Raw genomic sequence first — 24,299 nt, forward strand, 5'->3', positions numbered from 1 at the left:
CATAGTAATTTTTGTGTTTTATGCATATAAAAATACTTTGTTGACTTTTCAAAAATTTACAGATAACAAAAGCGTAACTCTGCAAAGTAAAAGGTTCAGATAGCTATTTCTTAAGATGGAGACTCTGGGGTCTTAATGGAAACAAAATTATCTAACTGACATAAAGGCAGATAAATTGCCTAGAGGACCTAAGTCTCAATAAGGATCCTCATGATACCCCTTTGCTGGGATCCTAGGCTTAAATTAAAACCAGTCTGGGTGTGGTGCATAAACAATGAATTCTGGAACACTGAAAAGAAATAAAATAAAATAAAAAATAAATTAATACGTACATACATACATACCAGCCTACTTGCTGGGAGTAATCAGGGTAAAAAGCAAGACTGAGGCCCCTCTGGTAACCAACTTAATTTTATATGTCTGAGTTAAATACTCAGCATTAGGTGCAGGGGTCTGGGATGAAGGTGAGGGGGTAGAAGATTTTCTCCAAAGGACTTTTCAAATACGTCAATTGCAATTATGAAATAAAAAATCGATAGGATTCACTTTGTGAAAACTGAGACTCTGTTTAGTACAAAAACACCAAAAATTACCCAAAAAGACAAATGAAAAAATGAAAAAAAAAATGCAAAATATATAGTAATAAAAACACCAGTAGTCTTAAAAATACAAAGAACTCCTATAAATATGAAAAAGTAGAAAAATGTATAAGGGCATGAATAGACAAGTTATTAAATATCTATCCTTCTATATCCATTTTCACATACATATATATATAAAAGGCCATTACAGAAAATGTTTAACCTCACTAGTAATAAAAAAATGCAAATACTGAAGCAATAATAAGATGAAAATATTTTACTATCAAATTAACAAAAATGAAAATGTGTTATAAGGCAGGAAAATAGGCATTTCTTTGGTACAGCCTTTCTAGAAAGACAATTTGGTAATAGTTTTTAAAATGTGCATTCTATTTTTAGAATATTTATTATTATAAAATATAATAAAAATAAGATAAATATAATAATATAAAAATATTCTATTTTTTATATCCTAAGTAAAGCATTTAAGTAAAAGTGGGTGTGTGCAAAGATTTCATTACAAGGATGATCACTAAAGCACTGTTTGCAATAGTGACAAACTGGAAACAACTTAAATTGTCCAGCAATACAGAAAAAGGTAAACAAATTCTAGCTTCTGGTTCATGACTGAATATCCGAGAGCCATTACAAAATGATGGCATTGAAAAGCAGTCCTTAATCACAGGGTATTCATCAGGTTCACCTGTGAAAGTTAAAAAAAAATAATACAGGTACCCCACAACCAGAAATGCTGACTAAGCAGGTCTGATCTGTGGTTTACTGTCAGCTGAGAACTAAAGTTGCAGCAGTAGATTCAGTGACAGAGAAAATCCTCATGTTATATATTGTGAAACTGCAACTTTTTTTTAGAAAAACAGAACAGTTAAATTGTTATTAGGGAAAAAATGGCCTTATTTCTTCTGTATTATGTATTATGAAAAAGTAGGTATCCTCAACAACTTAGCTGAAGAACATTTAAAAGCTAAATAAAATATTAAGGAGAAAAATTTGCATATGCCTGAATAGAGAAAGGACAACACAGCTATCTAACATGTTACTGGTGGTTACTCCAGATGAGGGAATTATAGGCTACTTTTCTTTTTCTCTGTCATTTTCTCCTATCAAATTACCATAATTAACACATGTGATTTTTCTTATTAGAAAAATAAAAACGTAAAAATTTCCCATATGTATGTATGCATGTATGTATGTGTGTGTACCACAAGCTCATTTAGATAGGAAATGTCTGATGATCAAGTATGAGGAGTTCCAGAGTTATAAAATGCTTTATACAACTATTCCTGAAGGAGTCTTTCACTTAGTTGTTTTCAATTCCCTCTCTATATTATGTCCCTACTAAGTCTCAAGTATACCAGAGTTTGTATGTGATATATAAAAAGAAGATTTGGTTCAAGAAAATAAACACTGACTGAAAGGTAACCTCTGTACACTGTACACAGCTCACACCCTCTAGACAGTCCAGGGAAGGCAATCTGACAGTGGCGAACATAACCCAGGCTACTCAAGGGCAGAGCTCAAACGCCACTGTTGAATAAGCAGAAGACCAAGAAAAAACAATGTACCTCTCCATGTCTTACAGGCGGTTCCACCACAGCTGCTGCCTCCTCAAGTAGACTGAGGCCTGATGACCCATTTGTGCTGAGCTTCCCTAGTGAGGCTGCCTCCAGCAGCTCATTCATTTTCTTCCTAGTTTCCTCCTTTGCTAGAGCCAGCTCCCTCTTCAGGATCTCTGCACGGTGCCAACGCTGCCATTCTGTGAAGTGGTGTCGGAGAACCTGTTTCCGGTTACACTCAGTGGCCAGCTGTTGTTTTCTAAGCGACAAAGTATTTCCCGTTAATAAGAAGAAGCTATTTACAGCTTATTAGTTGATAATATACATGAAACACAAGTCTGAAAGAGTCCCAGAAATGCTCCATCTTAGATGCATCATATCCTTTTATTTAAGCTAAATGGTATCAAACTCCCTGGTACAAAAGGTCTGCTTGTAGAGGATGTTGGCACCTTAAGAGACTGCCTCAGAAGAAAGAGTTCTATCACATCACAGAGGCATATTACATTTTTTAAATTACCATAAAATAGAGTGCTTATGGAGGGGAAGGAGCAAAAGAAATATGCATATAAATAACCATTTTTAAAACGATGAATGCATGAGGGAGACTTCAGCCATGTTTGCAAATCTAAGGAAGACAGAGGTTTGGAAGAAAGGGAATGGAAGAAGATGTAACAAGTGAACTGTCAATAATAAATTAAGTATAAGGCTTATATAAAGTCAATAAGTGTGGCTCTTATGAAAGAAGGATGTGATCAGAGACAGGGTCTGTAAAGAGAAGGATTCATTTATCAAACCCTTAAACTGAATGAATGAAGGATACCTGCTCAAGACCAGAAATGTATGAAACACACGTCAAAGACAGAGCTCTTGCTCTTGTTGAACTCACTCACAGTCCAGTAGCGGGTCTGGTTTATTCTCTTCATAAGGAAGAGCTCCTTTTGATTCCTGGAAACTTTATGCTATTAGGGGACATCACTGAGTGGAGCTGGGAACTTCTTGCTACCTTCTTTCCCAAATAGGATCTCCATTAGGAGACATTTTTGTGGCGGCCAGTTGAGAATTTAGGCATGGAGGTCTCTGAGTTCTATCTACAAGTGGATGATTATTACCCCTGAAGAAGTAAGGTGTAGAGTTTGGAACTTATTATATTGCATCAGGGGTCAGTTTGGAGGTTTAAAATCTACTATTGTTTAGAAACCTACTTGATTTCATTTTGTAAAGGTGATTCAAATAAGTTCTCTATATTACTATTTGCATACCCATTTCTGTTAAACATCCATAATGCTTAGCTTTCCTCATGAACTCTTTGGTGTTATATATATTAAAAAAATCATAAAGTTCTTAAGTCAATGAGTCAGGAGAACATTTCTAGAGTTCTTAAATGCCTAAGTGATTTAAATCTTTTTTGACTGGCACCTACGGTAAGAAAAATGTTACACTGTGACACAATATACAAGTTTAAGTATATATGTATGTGTGTATGAAACAAAAGTATATATAATTGGAACAGATGTTTCACTAAACAATATCTACCCTTACTACCAGAGAAGCATTCTGGCATTTTTGTTCCATTCCTTTTCTTTGAAAAATATAGCTCACCTAGAGCCTGATTTAGGATCCATGTATGGGTTAAAACCCTTGATTTGAAAAAGACTAAAGTCACAGAATTTAACCTATGTCAGAGGAGTTGGATGAAACAACCAATCAGTGAGAGTAGGGTCAACTGAAATAGTGAAATTCAGGATAAACACTAACAACAACACTGCATTTCAGTGTATTTCATTGTATTTAATTGCTTCCCTCTACTGTATTAATGACAGGTACTCAATTAATACTTGACTGGTGTTTTTGTAATAAAAGTACAATATAGGTGGTAATATTTATACGTCGAATTTAATTTCATGGAAATAAATTATCTAACATGGGACTGAATAACTTTAAAATACAAATTTTAGAGGAAATAAGGATAACAAATCAGGCAGCAATCCAGGTAAGAAAAAAGCTCCAAAACATCAATGTTTAAATAGTGAAACAAGTAAAAAGCCTATAGCACTTTTTTTGAGTGAAGATCATAAATTTCCACTGGATAGAAGATACATTCTGCTCTGTCTGATTAATGTGAAATTCAATTTACATCAATCTGCTCAGGAAGGGGGAGTGTGAAATTTACCTGATGTGTTAATTTCATGTTTTTAGAGCATAAACAGCCACAAGCAGCACTAGGGTAAGCAACTGTCAGGGAAGAGATTATTTGGACAGTATAAAAAGACAAAGAGAAAAATACTTCTGCAACTATCACAAAAAGACTAAACAGTAAGAAAATGGGTAAAAACTGCATGTTGACCAAAGTGCTTAGAGCCCACGCTACAGTGGTTATGTAGGGGATTTCAAAATGTATTTAAGATCTCTACATTTGTGCACTGAAATGGACGAGCAGAAATGCAGAAGGTAGGGATCCAGACGCAAGGCTGGTTTTATTCCTTTCCTCTGCAGTTCACTTCAGCAGAGGGATAATATTCCAAATAAGCTAACTTCCGTACTTTTTAAAAGATGACACTAAAAATATAAATATTTCTGAAAGTGAAAAATTACTTAAAGTTCCTAAAACTTCAATCTGATGCAGTACTTAGGTAAGCTAACCAAAAGAAATGGTTTCAGATAGTTCCCAGATAATCATAAAATGAAGGACAGAGTTCCCTTAAGGAAAACATGCTTCCAAGCTGAAATCTGGGAATTTCTAGCAAGAGTATATAAATTGATCATCATAGTTACATAACTGCATGCACAGAAAGGCTGTCCCTAAAGACCAAAGATGATGGAAAAAACTCCATTTTCTTTCCTCTTCAAGGAAAAACCTGGTTCTTCCCCATCGTGTTTGTCTCCTGTGTTTGTCTCCTTTACCTTCTCAGAGAACACCTCATTTCTGGCACTACAGTCACCTAATGTGTAGAAGTTTTTCCCCAGGCCAACAAGCAACTCTTGGACACACAGCAGGGTATCCAAGAACTCAACTCAGTTCTGATACTATCTACCCCAAAGACAGTGTCAGATGCCACAGGTTAAAGGTTCAGTCCCAAAAGACTCTCCCTCCTCCCCTCATCCCCCAGCTTCAGGTGTCAGTCACAAACCCAGGTTATCTATCACCTGTGCTTCTGATCAATTGGTTATAGATCAAGAGGTTCCAACCACCCCATCCTTGGGTTTGATTAATTTACTAGAGTAGCTCACACAACTCAGGGAAACATTTAGGTTGACCAGTTTATTGAAGGATATGATGAAGGATATAGATGAAAAGCCAGATAAAGAGATGCATAAAGTGAGGTCTGGGAGGATCCTGAGCACAAAAGCTTCTGTCCCCATGTATTTGGAGTGTCAACGTGGATGTGTTCACCTGCCTGGAAGTTCCTTGAACGCCGTACTTTTGGGATTTTATGGAGGCTTCACCATGTAGCTATGGTTGATGTTAACTCCACTTAAGCCTTTTTCTTTTTTCAAGAGAATGGGGGACAAGGCCCCAAATTCCAAGTTTCTGATCATGGCTTGGTCTTTCCAGTGACCAACCCTCAACCAAGTGCCATCCAGGAGCCAAACCAGAGCTATCTCTTTAGAACAAAAGTCACTCCTATCACTCAGGAAATTACAAGGGTTTCAAGAGTTCTGTGTCAGGAACAGAGGTCAAAGATCAATATTAGAACAAGAGATGTTCCTAGTACTCTTATCACTTAGGAAATTACATGGGTTTTTAGGAGAGCTGTTCAGGAATCAGGGGCAGAGACCAATATGTATCTTCTATTATTTCACACCTAAGAATATAAAATATAAAAGTTTAAATAGGAATTTAAATATGAACTGTGCTGTTCAGGATCAACACCTCAAATGATGCTTACTGATCAGCGCATGTTCTAGAACCTGTTAAGTCAGAAGAATACTAACAAGACAGGGGACACTAGATAAGCCCCTGGAAGTTTCTAAGCCTCAGTTTCCTTCTAAAAATGGTGTCACCCTAAAAAACAACAAAACCTACATTGCCTGTCCTACAGGACTTTTTTTTTTTTTTTTAAAGATCTAATTGAAAACACACACACACACACACACACCCCTGAATATATAGAACAAACTCATGGAAGTTAACACTCTCTTAGGACAAGACCACTAGATATCTAAGAAGTGTCGTGAATTTTTTAAAAGGAAATGAGAAATGATAAATAAATAACCACACACTCGTGATTGGATTGAGTGCTGAAATCTGCTGCAGAACATGAAAACAGCAGCGGTGCGAACAGCTGCATTTGGGATGAGCAGGAACGGGGATGGATAAGCTAATGCATTCAATAATGCACCAGGTAGCCCCCAGGGAAAGAGTGGAAGCTGACAATGATTCTGTCTGAAAGACTTTTAAAGCGAGCCAGGCAGTCTGAGTGTGGGCCCCTGCCTGTCTGACAGACCTATGAGGAGCTTTACCAGCTTCGGATGCCATGTAGTTTCTGGCCTCTCGCCTGGATACCCAGATGAATATGGAGGAAAGAGCACTGAACGTGACATGCAGAGGGGCTCCATAAGTGATTGCCCAAAAGAATGCTAAAATGAGGTGTGGGGATATGGGGATACCTGACAGTCTATTTTTAGCTCAGCCTCCCTACCTCTAGGCTAGCATGTGGGCTCACCCCAGCCTGGTCTCCCACAAGCTGGCTATGTGCTGGTTTACCAGTTTTTTCCCCAAATTAAAAAACGCCCCCTCCTACTTAGCCACACTTCTCGCTCAGAAGATGGGGCCCATGAATTCCTATTTTTAAAAAGCTCCTCGGGGGATTATAATGTACGATAGCCAAGTCTATGTCACTCCTAAGTATTTTTCTTGTGGTGCCTTCTGTTGCAATTATTTTTAGTATTTGGGTACCATTTTTTCACTTCACTTAGACTGAAAACTCCTAGAAGGTAAGCGTTTGACACTTTTTTTCCAAGTCCCCATTCCTGTACTTAGGAGAGAGCCTAGTGCCCAGTAAACGGCAGTAAAGCTGATTGGCTGAAAGAATAAATTCTATCAAACGGAACGAAAAAACGAGTGAACAAATGAATGCTATGGTTTGAGGGAAGCCAAAGGGCCAGTTTGTCCACCGGTTGGCCACAGGACCCTCAAGTCCTGAGATCCCCACCACTGACATTTTGGGCACTGTTTCCAGACGACACCTGTGAAAGTGTAAGAAGTTTCCTGAGAGGGATAACGTCAACTGAGGATCACAGTAAAAAAAGTATGAGGGACTTGAGGGACAAAGGGAAGAGATAAAAGCATATTCTAGGAAAGGCACAGAACTCTGGTGCAAGAGAGGGAAGGACTGCAGGCAATGTGGAGGTGAGTAAGGGAAGGACAGAGGTGCTTCTCAGGTGAGAACTGAGAAAACAGGGGCTCAGGAAGAGCGGGTAGAGGATGCTGAAAACAAGCTCTGCTTCTTCCTAGTTTTGTCCAGGGCTGGCCATAAATGTAAGAGAGGAAGGGAGAGAGGATCAAAGGGCCTAACTTCGTGTGTGTACCAGGTTTTGTTGTATTGTCTAAGCAAGTGAATTCTCAGGATCTGGGAATATTTGTTAATGTTGAGATTGTATTATGATATGGTACTGGCATGTTGTAATACCACTTTCATAGCTACTTTTAAAAGAAAAGAGATAGATAAAAATAGAAAAGAGAGAAAGAGAAAGAAAGAAAGAAAGAAAGAAAGAAAGAAAGAAAGAAAGAAAGAAAGAAAAAAGAAAGAAAGGAAGGAAGGAGCAAGCCAGGAAAGCTGGACCCTGAACAGGAGACAGGCCAGTGGGAGGAAACTCTAGGTGTCAAAAACAAATGGGGATCAGGAGCTTGAGGATGAGGACATAGCTGACATCTGAGTCATGGGCACAGCACATGATTTCCATGTCCGGGAGGATAAGCCACAGAGCTCATTCACTCACTGACTCACTTACTATTCAACAAATATATATTTGGTGCCCAGTGAGGTTCAAGGAGAAACTATGATGAACATAGAAGAGACTCTCTAGACATGCTCAATCCCACTGACATTTCTTGGTTTCTGCTCATAGGATCTATTCCTGAGCTTTTCCCCACCTTTTTTTTTTTTTTAAAGATTTTATTTATTTATTTGACAGAGAGAAATCACAAGTAGATGGAGAGGCAGGCAGAGAGAGAGAGAGGAGGAAGCAGGCTCCCTGCCAAGCAGAGAGCCCGATGCGGGACTCGATCCCAGGACCCGGAGATCATGACCTGAGCCGAAGGCAGCGGCTTAACCCACTGAGCCACCCAGGCGCCCCTTCCCCACCTTTAATATCCCAACCTTCTTTGAACAAAAACACCCAACTTAATTTCTAGAACCAAGAAAAACATGCAGAGGAGCCAGGGATTTGTAGGAAAGCAGCACAAAGGATGGTTTGTATTTAACAGCTCCTTTCTTCTCATGTTTCTAGCATGACTTATCTTTTAATTACTGCTTTACTTTTCATCTGCAACCATCTAAAGTAAATTGCCATAGAACTGAAAAATGTGGCTGTCTTAGCACCTAGATGCAATTTAACATTTAACACAGAAGCAGGGTGGTATAGGAAAAGGCATCTGACTCAGAATCAAAAAGCCAGACTCTAGTCTCAGATTAGCTACTCTTACCTTCAAGACCTTGAGAGAGTCGTTTACTCTCTCTAGGCCTTTCTTTTAACATCTATAAAATGATGGGCAGGATTAGATGATCCTTGAGGTGACTTCCTACTCTAAGATTTTTTTGCTCTAAAGTTTGTAGTAAAAAAATTATTGTGTTTTCTAACTCTGGCACTTAAAAAAATGTAGTACCCATTCTGAACATTTAAAAATAGACACCTGAAAATAATTCACAGATACGAGACAAAAAGTTCTAAGATCTTTAAAAAAATTGGCACATCATGCTATTATGAAATACCCATTTAGTGATTTTTATATTTAAACAGTTTAATTGGAAAGAAATCTCAAGTTCTTCAGATTTTCTTCCACAAGTTTCTTCTAGCATGTAAATTTTACAGGACACTTTTAACTTCCTTACTCAGTTTCTACTCCCTTCATGCCCTCACTCATGTTGCTTCCCCTTTATAGCACCTCTGGTTTCCCTCTTTTACCCAGCAAACCCTGCTAGCCATTCATTTATCAGTAGGCTATCATCCCAATTCCTTTTATCAATCACTGGGTACTGAGAACTTAGAAACAAATTATGGGAAAGAGTTTTCTATGCTGCCTTTTTCCTCCTCCCACCCCAATGAAGATTCCCCCAGCATACTGTAAAGAAAGGGAAACGAAGTCATCCTTCTGCTTAAAATCTGTCAAAAATTCACCTTTATTTAACAAAGAATCCCTAAACTTCTCGTCGTGGCATTCAAGGACTTTCGCAAGTTGATGAGCTTGAGAACCACATACTTGATGATCCCCAGCCCACCTGGATGGCTACACTACATGCCATTACCTCATCTCCCTTTCCCCACCTAGGCATGGTAAGGACTCCTTACTTGTGGTAAGGAGTCCAGTTCACGACCTACCTTCCTGATGAAGCCCTTCCTGGCACTCTGTAGGAGCTTCCCCAGTCCCTGTGACACTCTGTTCTGCTAAATTCTCAGTGGCACAGGGGACACACTATGCAGTTTATGATGCTGCGCAGCACTTGTCCCGTTTCTAAATCCTGTCTCCCCAACAGAACTGTGAGGCTATGCGTCAGGCTCCTGTGAATCCACCCCGGGGCCAGATGCTGTCACATCTAGGGGGCGCTATTTCCCCTCTACATAACAATGATTTCACATACCATTCATTCAAGTTTCACCCTGAATGGCTAACAGAGTTGCTGGTGAGAGAAGTGATCACACACAAGAACATAAACTGTCCCTACCCCCAAATAAACAAATGGTTCCTTTTAAAGCCATGATTTTGGTTCAAGGGTGCAAAGTTGAACTTGGAAATGAAAAGAAGAAAATGTATTTAATTTTAAGATGCTGGGACAAAGCAAGTTTTATTTGAAGACAAATTCTGTCATTCACAAGCGTAAGAGGGAGCCAATATAAAGGTATCAAAACCTCTAAACAGGGTGTGGAACAAAAGATGGAGGAGTGGGAGGAATTACCTTGGCAGGTCTGTCCTCCCAGATGGGTGTTCCCCGTGTCCCTAATTAACATTTTGTGTGTAGACAGGGATTTCTATCAATGAGAATTACTGGTGTTTAAACCAAACTCTGTCTTCTGAATTGTAAGGTGGCCCAAGGCGCAATGCAGTGACATCAGAGCACCAGGGAAAAAGAATAATACTTGCTTCCATCAAAAAGGAAAGCATGGACATTAGCATATTTTAATTAAATGTTTTTCACTTAGAATTTTCAGTTAAAATTTTCTAGCTTTTTTCTAGAGGAAAAAAAAAACAGCAATAACCACATTTTATAATGGATGATCTACTTTTTAGAGCTTATTTCAGAATTCTTCATGAGGAAAAATGCCCTAAACACACCAGGGTTTCCATGATACAAATAACAGTACCTGTTTTCTTCCCTAAGGTCATTCTGCATGGCTTCAGTCTCCCGCGCCAACTTCTGGGATCTGGTGTAGTCTCTCCAGGCCCTCAGGACCTTTAGTTGAAACTTCCAGTCGGACAGGGTCCCAGCTTTACCCAGCTTAATCTTATGATCAAGAATCAGCTTGTGCCAGGCAGAGAAATATCGTTTTTGACACTGCAATAGAAATTTGTGGAAAATCACCACTGACGAGCACTCGTGCCTCTAATATCTAATACCGAGAACTGTCACCTCAGATTCCCCCCTCACACTTTTTCTTGCAAATCTAGGAACTGCTGTCTTGATGGAAGGGAACAAAGTACAATCGCTTTATGTTAATAACGACAACAAATATTCAAGTCATGCAGCTGAGGTACTCTCAGGCTCATGACTTAAACTCCAATACTTGGTTCTCCCTGTAAAGCATCAGTCCTATGGGGAGCCTGAGTAACAGTCACATCTAAGACTCGAGTTCAGGGACTTGTTTGAAAAGCTTGAAACAACTGCTTCCAGTAAGATTGCCAGCTTGTCTTGGAGTTTAAAATACCAACTGATTAATTCATTCCTATTATTAACACTGCTGATGTTCTGCACAAAGGAATCTGGAAGACCCCCTAGAGGACAGAATGGGGGTCTCTGGTCCCTGGAAACAAGATAGCTTCAGCTGAGCCACCACTGACCATGACAGAGCTTTGGTGAGTGCCTAGAGACCAGCTGCTTGGGATGTCTGGAATCTTCCACGATGTGCATCTGACAGTAAGTTCCACTGAGCCTAAGGATGTCCCCAGAGAAGTACTTTATTCATGGTCTTAGTCTAAGAAAATTTCTGAGATCTAGCCCGTGCCTACATCTCCAACCTGCACAGTAAACTTCATGTCCCCACTACATCCCGTAACTTTCAGCTCTTGGCCTTACATCAACCACACTGTTTAACACTTTCCTATGTTCATACTAATTTCTTAGTCCCCCTTTTCTGCCCTTTCTTTGACTGACTACTTCAGGGATCACTTCTCTCTGGAAGTTCTCCTGTTACCAACCACTCTCCCCAAATATAAGCATTCTTCTACTGTGTTCCTGGAGCAACCTCTGCTTTCTTCCATCAAAACACTCATTACACTGTACTATATCTACCTATTTACTGGTTTCCACTAGACTGTGAGCCTCCAGAAGGAGGGGACTGAGTCCCATAAATGAAAATGAAAAATGTGAGAGTTGTACCAAGTGTCGGTAGCAATACAACAGAAAAGAACATCACAGTAAGTGACTTTGTGGGAGGCAGAGGGTGGCCTGATGACCAGCTTCAAGCACTTGCTAGCTTTCCCGGTGTCAGCTGTATTAACTGCTTCTATCTGTGTAACAACACTTACCGTTCACTATTTCAACATCTAGTAAGCAGCCACCACTGGGTTTAAATTAGGGAACTCTGAACAAAATTATGATATAATCTCTCTTTTGAGAGGTTGTAGGGAAAGAGGGCAAATAAAAGACTAATAACCTAAGGGAGCATATGTTAGAATTCTTAGAAACAGCCCATTTGGCTAGCAATGTTTTCTTACACAAGAATTCAGGTCTATTCCCATTTAGACAAATTACAAAATCTTTATTATTATTTATCAGGAGAAACCATGGCAAACTTTAAAAAGCTCTCACTCCCTTTCCATCATGTCTAGACCTTCACCTTAGATCCCCTGGAAGTAAGGGAAGAAAAGAAGAGATGGAGGAAGGAAGGGAGATTTGCTGAACACAGGTTATGCCTGCAGTCATAAAAAGGAAAAGACATACACATAGTTGCTAGGTTGAGTTTTTGCATTATTATTTGCCAGTCTAACCCACAAAATACAGCATGAAAAAAATATACTGTTAACTTGTGTGCCATTGTTAAAAGAAAATATCCTCTGTCTACCAAATTCATTTAAGAGACTCCTCTTGATGTACAGCTATCTCTAATTTTAACTCCTAGAATATATCTAATGATGAAATAGTATAAACATAATCCACCTAGACAATAATAACACTATTAATAGTGTACTTGGATTTCTACATTCCTTGTCTATTAAGTTCAAGGCATTACTGTAAGCACAATATTATATGCATTTTTAAAAATATTTTATTTATTTATTTGACAGAGATCACAAGTAGGCAGAGAGGCAGGCAGAGAGAGAGGAGGAAGCAGGCTCCCTGCTGAGTGAAGAGCCCAATGCGGGGCTCAATCCCAGGACCCTGAGATCATGACCTGAGCCGAAGGCAGAGGCTTAACCCACTGAGCCACCCAGGTGCCCCTTATATGCATTTTATTAATTCATAGACCATCATTAGAAAACAGAGAGACTGCAGGTATTACTATGATTTCCTTACCAAGCTGAACTTCATGTAGAGAAGGGTTAATGACTAAATTCACAGAGTGAAAAGTTAGTGGTACACCTAAGGCTAAAACCAAAACATTCTGGCATCCTGATGACCCAAACTATTAGGCAAAAAGTCTCCTAAAAACGAAGGGCAAAATCTTTGTTTCTTTTATACTGAAAGAGAAAGAAGTCAGTACATATCTAACTATGGTAGAAGAATTCAGGTCTAGAGTAAAACTGAATTTAAGAGGGGAAAATTTGAGTTCATAAATGCTATAGTCAACGTATTTCTTTAAAACAGTTATGTTTGGATTTTGAAAGGGAAATGATCAGTTTTAAAGGCCTGTAATTCAGTTTTACTACATAGAAGGTGGTAACAGCAAAGTGACAGACTCACAGCAATTGCTTTCTTGAAATCAATTGATTGTTTTTTTTCCTGTCTATTCAAAAGGGCAATCCCATTAAAATTTAAATGAAAAAATACAAGTATGAACCAAGAATAGCCACTTAGTTATTCTTGACTCATAGCAAACATTATTCAGGCAAACGGAGGTCTCATAAATGTGGCTAGAGGAAAATATTTGGGAAAGGAGAATATTCTCAGTCCTGTCTTCTCTGGAAGATGCCAGCACTCTGCTTTTATTTAGAAGGGATGAGAAGTGGCATACTTCCATAGTCATGAGCTATTTATTCCTTCTATTACCTCTCCCCCCAGCTGAGTCCCTGCTGTTCCCAGGCCTGCTTCTCCTCTTCAGTACTGCACTCTGGAGCGACAACTGTGCTCTATCCTTTTGCTCTCTGAAAAAAGAATTATTATTTAATAGCATAATTGGGTTGGAAGAGGAATATACTCTGTTTAATACATTCTAATTAATAAGTTTTGTTTCAGAATTCAATGTTTTAACTAGCTGTACGACTAGGCTGACCTCCCTCCCTTTCTTACCCAGTTCCTTTATTTCTGCCCCATGTTGTATTTCTGATAGATTTTCAAATAGAGTCATGATTTTAACTTTAACATAGTAGTGGTGAAAATTAAGGTTTTCTACAGGTAAGTAAAATTCTGAAAATCATGGTGGGAAGAACTGTTCCTAAATACATTATCTCTAATAATTTATAAAATAAAATACTATAAAGTGAAATTTTGAAAGTTTTTAAGGGAAATGCTCTTCTCCTCTCAAAATCTTCCACAAGACACCATTTGATCGTTAAGGATTCCACTCAAGAAAAGAAATGACAGCTCGCCCTGCTAAATTTATTACCTGCACTGGAGTTGCCCTCCTTTTGTTGGCAAGAAAAGCTCTTCCCTGAAGTGTAATCACACTGCTGTCACGGAGAGTGATTGACGTTAGGTGGAACAGCAATTTGCTATCTAATCTTCATTGTAATTCTAACCCTGTCACTAGAGATGCTTGTTCTGATTAATGAAGTGGGTAACTCATCAAAATTCCTCAGCTATTTCCCTTTTGTCAGAAAGCTCAGTGATAATTGCATCAAAATTCTCAGTCATGAAAAAATAAACAATGCATTGTAAAGAGGACAAAAATGTCAACAAGTTTACAATTTATTTCTGCTGAACAGAACTAACTATGGTGCAACCAGTGGTCGAGGGGAGTTGGCCAACACTTGCCTCCACGTCAGGAAGAAAGCTACGCGCCCCCTAGGACCCTGCCTGGTGACTCCTTGCTGCTCCCTGGCCCAAAGGAATAGGGGGTCTATAGCTACGTAAGGATGTAACTTTTTTCCTTTTGGGGACCACTACAGCTAGGCAAAAGACTCACGGAACCTCTGCAGTCCCTGGGGGTTGGAGAGAGGAGGATCCCACTGGGGCAAAATGAATGCCCTTCAGAAGGAGTATCCTGTGACCAACCCTACTCCTGATTTTCATAATTATGCCCCAAAGAAAAGAGAGGAAACTGTAGTGCCCCTACCCAAAGCATAAACACTCCTGTAACTAATTACATTAGGGAAAAATACATTCAGTTCTCTTCACACAGTGCTAAGACCTAGACAATGTCTGGTTCCACAGAAAAGCCCAGAGGCCCAAACTCTGACAACCAAATCTGTGAGAAAAGCTAACACTGGTTACAGAAAGAAGCTACTTTTGTTTTATCCCAGAAGATGTAAAGCTCTTTTAACTTCGGTATTTAAATTTTTTTTTCTCCTTCCTTTTTTAAACTTAAAACAAAAACAAAAACAAAAACAAAAAACACCCTTATTATAGAAATTGAACAAACATACCCAAAAGTAGAACAGAAGAATAAACTCCTCATTCAGCTTTAAAGATTAACAACATTTTGCTGATCTTATTTTCTCTCTCCGTCATCCACTTTTTTTTTCTGGAATATTTACAAATAAAGCCCATACATCAGACATTCTGTCACTTCACTCATTAAATGTGTGCGTATGTACTGCCAACAGAAGGACATTTTGTAAATTCTTCTTAATTTCTGCTAAGAACTTCAATCAATAATATTGCTTTTATTAATCTAGTTCTTTTTCACTTCAGAAATAATACAATTTCAGAAAGCAATTGCTTAATCGTACTGTGCAGTAAATTTTTTTTTTTTAAGATTTTTACTTATTTATTTGAGAGTGAGAGTGAGAGAGAGAGCATGAGAGGGGAGAAGGTCAGAGGGACAAGGAGACTCCCTATGGAGCTGGGAGCCTGATGCCGGACTCGATCCCGGGATTCCGGGATCATGACCTGAGCCAAAGGCAGTCACTTAACCAACTGAGCCACCCAGGCACCCCCCGTGCAGTAAATTATTAACGAGCAAAACTCTCTGGGATCTTTGAAAGAATGATCATGATACAACCTATAACCTGACTAGTCATTAGCACAGTCCTCCTTCCTCAACGTAGCTTAGACCGGTTTTCAGGGAGGGCAGATCTGCTGTTTCCCATGACCTCTCTCCTTTCTTCCTTTTTTCTTCTAGACTTCCTTCCCCCTCTACCAACACCCAGTCCCTGCCCATTCTCCCCCACTCCCAGCCACACACACTCGACCTAAGCCAAGAGTACAGCTCACCTCAGAATATATGAGAAAAATGTTAGGTTCACCTCCAGGGTAGTCTGACAGTAAAACAATATGATGTTATTTGTTTCTACCCATGTGGTTTTCACCTGAAATGTTAGGAGAATGTTTAGGAGAAAAGATATTTTATACTGTAAAATTTTATGGAATGGGTTCCATTTATGCCAAAGGCTCTTTTCTCATTTTTTAAAAAGCAGAATTTAATCAGTAGTTTTCTCAAAAGACAAAAATATTACTTATACATGAATTGGAACCTCTGGCTCAAACAAGGCTCCATGGCATTTTGAAAAGAAACATACCAACACAATGTTTCGGTAAAGTGGCCCTCACTGTCCCTTCTGGGAGAATGCAAAACATGAGTGACTCACAGGGTGAGGGTAAGACAGAATAGAACAGCAGAATAAACCACCTCCTTACTAATGCTGATAAAATTTTACTTGGAAATTTCCCAGAGTTAGCTGTATGAAGTAATATTTACTGTTTCAAAACTCTCCTAAAATGCATACTACACTCGCTCTTTGGCAGTAAGCTTAGAGGGGAGAGTTATAAGAATCCCAATGTCCTTCACGTGTGCCCGACATTTCTTTCTCTGCAGTTTTATTTGCAAAGAGGCTTTTCCCTCATTTCCTTCCTTAAACAGAGAGAGGATGGTTGCTATGTTTCCACTCAGAAATGGCTTTACTTCAGTGGCATGTAGGCAGCCCCGAGAGAGCGAAGATCTTTGGGGATGAATCGTGCTATATAAATCGAGGTGCTTAACTACAATTTTCATCATCTTGTCAGAAAAATCCAGGCTTCTTTTCCATGTATCTTCATGTTCCCCTGGTTTAGTTGGGGCGGGGGGGCGTGGTGGTTTAGAAGGTGCTATGCCTTAAGCAATGATTCCTTTGGGTCACTATTAATCTTACTAACAGAGAAACCCAACCATAAGCAACCAAAACCTTCCCCCACAGAATTAAGATTTAAGTTAGTATCAATCCATCTTCAACTTTCACAAGCAGCAAGAGATCACAGACTTTCTCATCTTCCTAAAAAAACATAAAATGTATTTTGGAACAGGGTGAGAATTAAGAGGGCCATATCCCAAATAGTATAAGAGTTTCATAGTTAATCCCTTGTTGTTTCTGCTAATTAGCAATGACATGAGGATTGCTGCATCTCCCCGAGAGATTTCACTGCAAGATCAAAGAGAAAATAGGATGGAAAATCGAAGTAGAAAGTGTCTATACAAAAAGAGATGTTTTTGATAAAACAAAGAGACCAGGCAATGAAATATGTGGGGAAGACACATGGACACCGCTGCACCTGAATGGTTGGATGAGAGGGCCAGCTCTGTTTCTCTCACAAGTCTCCTATTGAATGACTGGGCCCACACATGATGCTAAAAGATTGTTTGTGGGAACAAATACAACCCACAGTTAAAGCACAGGGAATTACAAGAATTAAAGGAGCTTGAACTGGAACTCCTCCTAGAAACAGATTCTTTAAAGTCTTCCTACAAATACTCTATATAGCTTGCTGTTGGGTTTGTGCCAGTGAACCATTCTGAGGGTGCTGACAAGAGTTTCCTGTTATCTAGCCACTCACTGCAAGCCGGCTAGGCATTCTCCCCCTTTTCATCCTGTGGTCGTATTGAGGCTGCTGAGTGTCCACGTTTCATTACCCAAGAGCAGCTTTAGGCTCCTTTAGAACCAGGTGAGGAGATGTGGACTGGGGCCAAGGTAATGAGCCCAAGGGGCCTGCTACTCTGTGGCATTTACCAGAGGACTGTCCTGTCTCCAGCCAAGTCTACGTAAAAGCCTGAGGAGTCTGGCAGGTGGATTTTCCCTGTGTCTCAGTTACACTCACATACACGGGGGAAATAAAAATTACAGGTTCACTAGCCATATAGCAAATGAATAACATAATCACACTGAAGCAGAAGGGGAAGACCAGAACTAACTTAAGTAATAATATTCTGGCTGAATATGACATGAACAAGAAAATGAAAATAATGTACAAATATTGTAATCTAGTTAGTGAATTTGTTTACATAGCAGTATGGGTCAGCAATTCTGAAACTACTTTTATAGTGCATCAGGATTAAATAAGTAAATTTATTTTGGATAATGGGCACCAGGTTTCTCACTGCCAGAGAAAGGAATTATAAAGAAGCAAGGGGGAACAGGTACACTGAAACATGTGGTGCTGGATTAGGGCTGAAGGCATCATTATGAACTCATGATTATTTTAATAAACATACAGATAGTTATAGAAAGAAGTTATAAATAAGGAAGAGGGAAGGATACGATGACCCCTGTGTTACTGTACTGGAATTCAAGACACCAGTATGACTCACAGATTTTAATATGTATATAGATAGACAAACAGAGAAATACATATAATGTCTATATATCTGGGTTAGTATACACACATTTCCCAGCTCTGTTTGCTCAGTAGTGACACCCCAGTAGCAGTAACTCATACATGAATATGTAAGTCATAGCACTGTTCATATTTGGGTTTCTAAATACTATTCTCCAATAAAGAAACTAGAGTTTCATGTACAAGTGGTTGATTCCACAGCTAGAACAGGGAAACTACAAGATGGGCCTGGAATGTCCTACAGTGCCAAAAAGAAAGTGCTCAAAAAAGGACAGAAGAATTTTGAAAGAAAAAGAAGTCAACCTAAAAGATTTCCCAATGGCCAAAGGTAGAACAATCTGAGTAATAGAGTAAACAATGATAGTAACAGATTACCCACAGAATAAAATAAATATCCATGAGCCCATACTGATAAAAGATACAACTGAATGAAGGAAAAAATAAGTGGGGAGAAAGGACAGGTTTTCTTTCTAGAAACATTTCAATTAATAAATGGAGAAGAAATGAGGGAAATACAGTATCATCATTAGACAAATACATTAATGTTACAGGCAAGATCTACCAACGGATGCTAAAATTAACAAGTCAAAATTTAAGGAGAAACAGGGTATTTGCATAGTTTTACAATATCTCCTCTAAGACATTCCAAAGGAGATATGGTAACTTTACAGTACAGGAGCACCTGGGTGGCTCAGTTGGTTAAGCCTCTGACTATTAGTTTCAGCGCAGGTCATGATTTCAGGGTTGTGAGATCAGGCTCTGCACTGGGCATGGAGCCTGCTTGAGATTCTCTGTCTCCCTCTCTCCCTTGCCCCACTCACGCTTGCTCATGCTCAATCTCTCTCAAAAAATTAAAAAAATAAAAAAATAAAAAATAAAAATTAAAGATACTTTACAGTACAGAAACCCAGCATACAAACATTGTGTACCCCCAATATGATCCTGAGAAGCCACAGCATCACTTCTTGTAGGAATCTTGCCCAAAATGCAAAATCTCAAACTAAGCAGTAGAAAATATCAGAAAACCCATATTGAGAGACATTCTACAAAATACCTGATCAGTACCTTTAAAAAATGTCAAGGTTGCAAAAGACAAGGAAAGACTGAGGAGCTGTCATAAAGCTGGAAGAGGCAAAGGAGACATGACAGCTATATGAAACAGAATTATGGACTGAGTTCTAGCTATATACTCCTAGGCATTCTCTAATGCAGAATCACGGGCTGAGTCCTGGAATAGAAAAAGGATAGAGTGGAAAAACTGGTGACATTCTATTAAGTTTAGCTAATGATGTTTAATGTTATTGTACCAAGGTTAATTTTCTAGTTTTGATAATTATGCTACACTTGTATAAGGTGTTAGCATTGGGGAAAGCTGCATGAAGGGAATTCAGGTATTCTGTGTCTTGTTTTTGCAATTTTTCTGTATGTCTAAAATTATTTCAAAATAAGAACTTAACAACAATATAGTGTAGGTTTAGATCAAGCAGAATCTGTGAGGACTGGAGATAATTTACTCATAATCACATTTTTAAGTTATACTGTTGGTCTTTTTAAAACTGAGTAATCTGTTTTAGGTAGACCATTAATTTTGTAAAACTCTTTACAAGTGTCTAAAATTCATAGCTAGCCACTTATATCTAAAACATGTATTATTTCTTCCTGTACAGTGAACTTCACTGAAATTTAAAAATTAAGTTTCTAGAAAACACATGTCTTATTCATCTCTCATTGGTTGGATAATGTATCATGGCACGTTTCCTCACTTCTTCTCTAGATGGCCCCCTGAGTACTATCTCCTTTCCTATTTGCCTTCAGAAATCTAAACTGTTATTGTAGAACACATCAATTCTGTCTCGTGAAGGATACAACATCTGAGTCCTTGCCAATCTTTCTCAAAATGTTAATCCCAACTCTTAACATTTCCTCCTGCTACTCTTCCCTCGCTAATCCTAAAGCCAAAATTCTGACCAAAGCTCTTGTTGTTCTATATCTCAATAATTATGTCTTGCTCATCAGTCCAAAATGCCTCCATCAAACATAGTCTCTCTCTCTCTCTCTCTTTTTTTTTAAAGATTTTATTTATTTATTTGTCAGAGAGAGAGCGAGTGAGAGAGAGCACAGGCAGACAGAGTGGAAGGCAGAGTCAGAGGGAGAAGCAGGCTCCCCGTGGAGCAAGGAGCCCGATGCGAGACTCGATCCCAGGACGCTGGGATCATGACCTGAGCCGAAGGCAGCTGCTTAACCAACTGAGCCACCCAGGCGTCCCTCTCTCTCTCTTTTTTAAGATTTGAGAGAGAGAGAGTGAGCACAAGGGAGAGGGAGAAGCAGGCTCCCCGCTGAGCAGGTGCTCCATTCCAGCACCCTGAGATCATGACCTGAGACAAAGGCAGATGCTTAACTGACTGAGCCTCCTAGGCACCTCATGTCTCTCTCTTTTTCAATCATTTAGATTATGCTTTTGCTCATATCCCAGTTATCAATATTATATTCAAATTCCTGTTATTGATTTCCAGGACTTCTGTAAGTCTGTCCTATATTTATCAAGCTCCCTCAATATCATCTTGACATTGTCTTTTTTCTTGTTAAATCTGTGCACTCCTGCATTCACTTCACTAACTTTCACTGAATTTCAGGAAAGCCTAAGGCTCTGGGTGGGTGTTGTAAGAAATATAAAATATCCATATTTATCTTTTCTCATCCAACCTTCTCATTTTACAAACATTCCAACTAATCCCTTTCACCTGAAATGTTATAAGTTCTAAATGCACACTGCTGTCAATCCCACTTCACTGAGAGAAACTTCTGCTTAGATGGCCTGGAAAGGAAGCCCATCTGTCAATAAAAAGTAACTTTTTTTTTTTTTTTTTTTTTTACAAAAAGTGAAAGTAAAAGGAGAAAAGAGTAATAAAAATGCAGACCATAAAAAAGAGAAGTGTATCCTTGCAGAAGGCAAGTGACTTTTCTGAATAATTCTGAATAATCCAGAAGACTGTGGAAGCCAAGCTTTCAAAACCTACCAGAGATCTACATTAGTAGTTACATGCTATTGAAGAGTAATTTAGGAAGCCACCCTAAATCACACCTGATTTCCCAAGATTACACAGAGTATCTATAAGAATAGCCCCCAGACAGGGGAATGGAGCACTGTCCCATGCCTTTGGCCAGCTGGGCAGCACAGAACCAACAGTGTGGGCAATTTGGTATTTGCGATGAGGCTCCGTTGGGCTTTAGTGAGACACTGGCCCATCTCTGATGGAGCCCTCTGTCATTTATGTCACAGAACGCTGAAAAAAGAGAGGTTATAATTCCCACCTGATGATTTTCCTTGAAAGTCTGGATTAATAACTCCCTCAGTTTCTTCTTTCTTTCTTTTGACATTTTTTCTTCATCCAGAAGAATATAATCATTTTGAAACATGCCTTTTTTGGCATTTTTTGGAGAATTTTCTTCTTGCTTTTTCCTCTCTCTGTTAACAATTTAAAAAACACATGTATGAACAACAGACTTAATGATGGGTAATTACTACCTACTATGGTGGAATGAACACTGAATTTTCCATCAGAAGACAGATTTTTATTTTATTTATTTTTATTTATTTGTCAGAGAGAGAGAGCGAGAGCGAGAGAGCAGGCACAGGCAGACAGAGTGGCAGGCAGAGGCAGAGGGAGAAGCAGGCTCCCCGCCGAGCAAGGAGCCTGATATGGGACTCGATCCCAGGATGCTGGGATCATGACCCAAGCCGAAGGCAGCCACTCAACCGACTGAGCCACCCAGGCGTCCCCAGAAGACAGATTTTTAGATCTGGTTCTAAAACTACATTGTAGGGAGGTGTTTTTTTTTTTTTTTTTTTTTAGCCTTAGTTTATTCCTTTATAAAATGAAGATTAAATGAAATAAGAATCTGTTATACTCTGAAAAGTAGAAAACCCTATAAATATTTTAGTGAAGTATTTTTACTGAGTTTATCATTGAGGGATACTTTGATCAAAATTTGAGAGTTAACAACATGTAGACATAAGTTCTCTCTTTTTTTTCAAGGGAGGGACAAAAAAAAGGACTCTCAGGTTAAAAAAAGGGATGAGATTTTTACCCCAAGCCTTTTTACAAAGTTTCTAAGGAGAAAAATAATAAAAGAATCAGGTATTCTTGTGTAAGGACAGAGTGGAATTTATATTCATTCTAACATAGCTGAAAAGAGAAAAAACAGAAATTAATAACAATAAGGAAAAAGCCTTCAGGCAAGTGACAGGAATTGCTCTGTAACTTTGTTGCTCATTTCTCTGGTCATCCTCTGTCTTACCCACATATCCTTTCTCAGCCAGGTCATCCCTCTTCTACACGCCAATTCAAGCAAGCTCACGGTAAGTCACTGCCTTTTTCTTGGAGTGTACTAGAGTATATGTACATGTATGTGTGGAAGGCCTATATACTACCAACAATACAGTAAAAACAGCAGCTAGTCAGAAATTGGGATTCATGGGCTCTGGCCACAAACCAGCTGTGAAAACTCACACAAATCTGTCTTTCTGAATTCCACCTTCAACTTACAGAAACTCAAGTTGGGAGGGATGCCAGAATACTCTATATTCTCATCGACATGGAGCACACAATGTTATATCTTATTATTGGTGATGTTAACCATCACTTGGTTAAGGGGACCTCTCCAGTATAAAGTTGCCATTTTCCCCTTAATTAATAAATTAATAATTAATAAGTCTCTTAGAGGAGATATTTTGAAACTATGCAATGAAGCAGATTTAGGGTAGCTTACAGATAAATTAAAAAGCTCTATTGATAATAAAATTTTATTGACTCTATCCAAATGCCATAACAATGTTATATTAGACAGCTATAGGCAGATCCCAGTGGCCATTTAAAGAAATACAGTTCTAATACCATGGATCTGATTTTCTAAAATAACATTAAAATTTCTATCTGTTATGAAAGGGACAGGTGCCCACTGTGAAAAACTGGAGATATAAAAGCCATAAATATGTCCAGAAAAAAAAAACCAAAACCAGACAATATGTCAGTACTGTCTCACTGTATAACCATTTTCATTAATTTCTCCAGTATTTATTAATGTCCATTATGAATAACATTATATTATCTTTGTGCACAAATCTTTGTCTGGATTTCTGATCATTTTCTTGGGGGTCTTTTCCTAAGAGGAATTTCCAGGTCAACCAGTAACACCAACTTTATGGCTCCTGTTGTTTATTGCCAAATTGCCTTCTGGAACGTTTAAATCAGCTCCTCTGCTAGCACTATCGCATGTTATCTGAATCACTGTAACCATGAATAAGATTTTAACTTTTAAAAGAAATGAGTGGTCAGTGAGCATCTGTCGAGTGCCCGCTATGAACAGAGCGTCGCGCTACCATCAAATGTTACTTGTTTTCACGATATATTTTAGGTCAGCCTAGATTTTTCAGGGTTTAAAAGCAATCTGAAAAGTAAGGTCGACCTTAGCAAGAATTCACTAAAACACCGGTGATTGCTTTCTGAAAGGAATGGCGTCTGGAGGAGGCCTGAGCCCGGCACTTGAAAGAGCGGAGCACTCTGTCCACTGCCGAGCTGTTTTAAATTGGGTAGAATCAGAGCAATCAGGACCACAGGGGGAAAAGCTGTGTAGGCTGATAGGAGCGGGAGGAATTATCTAATAGGTCTTTCTGGCCTCTGAGTTTGAGTATTCAGTCCCTTCAGGCACGTTGCGCCAAGGCATTTTGCAGTTCATGCATCAGTGCTGTTTCTCAGAATAAATACACTAGTTATTTCATTTAGAAGCTCATTTTCTGCATGCGGATACATAACAGTACTACATCCTGTGAGGACTATTTTGATTTTCCTCTTATGTCAGATAGTCTT

At 38.9% G+C, this 24,299-nt stretch overlaps 1 protein-coding gene across 2 annotated transcripts in view; it reads right to left on the bottom strand.

The window, feature by feature from the left end:
- Positions 1–24,299, bottom strand: part of CCDC191 (coiled-coil domain containing 191) — an 89,584-nt gene that overhangs the window by 44,992 nt on the left and 20,293 nt on the right. For both annotated transcript variants that reach the window (XM_082740781.1, XM_082740782.1), the window contains exons 7-9: positions 21,745–21,898; positions 10,676–10,866; positions 2,165–2,414 (exon numbers count right to left, since the gene is read on the bottom strand). In XM_082740781.1, coding sequence (XP_082596907.1) covers positions 2,165–2,414; positions 10,676–10,866; positions 21,745–21,898 — 595 coding nt within the window. The remainder of the gene's footprint in view (positions 1–2,164; positions 2,415–10,675; positions 10,867–21,744; positions 21,899–24,299) is intronic.

Source organism: Mustela nivalis (genome assembly GCF_964662115.1).
Source record: "Mustela nivalis genome assembly, chromosome: 1".
NCBI classification, from domain to species: Eukaryota; Metazoa; Chordata; class Mammalia; order Carnivora; family Mustelidae; genus Mustela; species Mustela nivalis.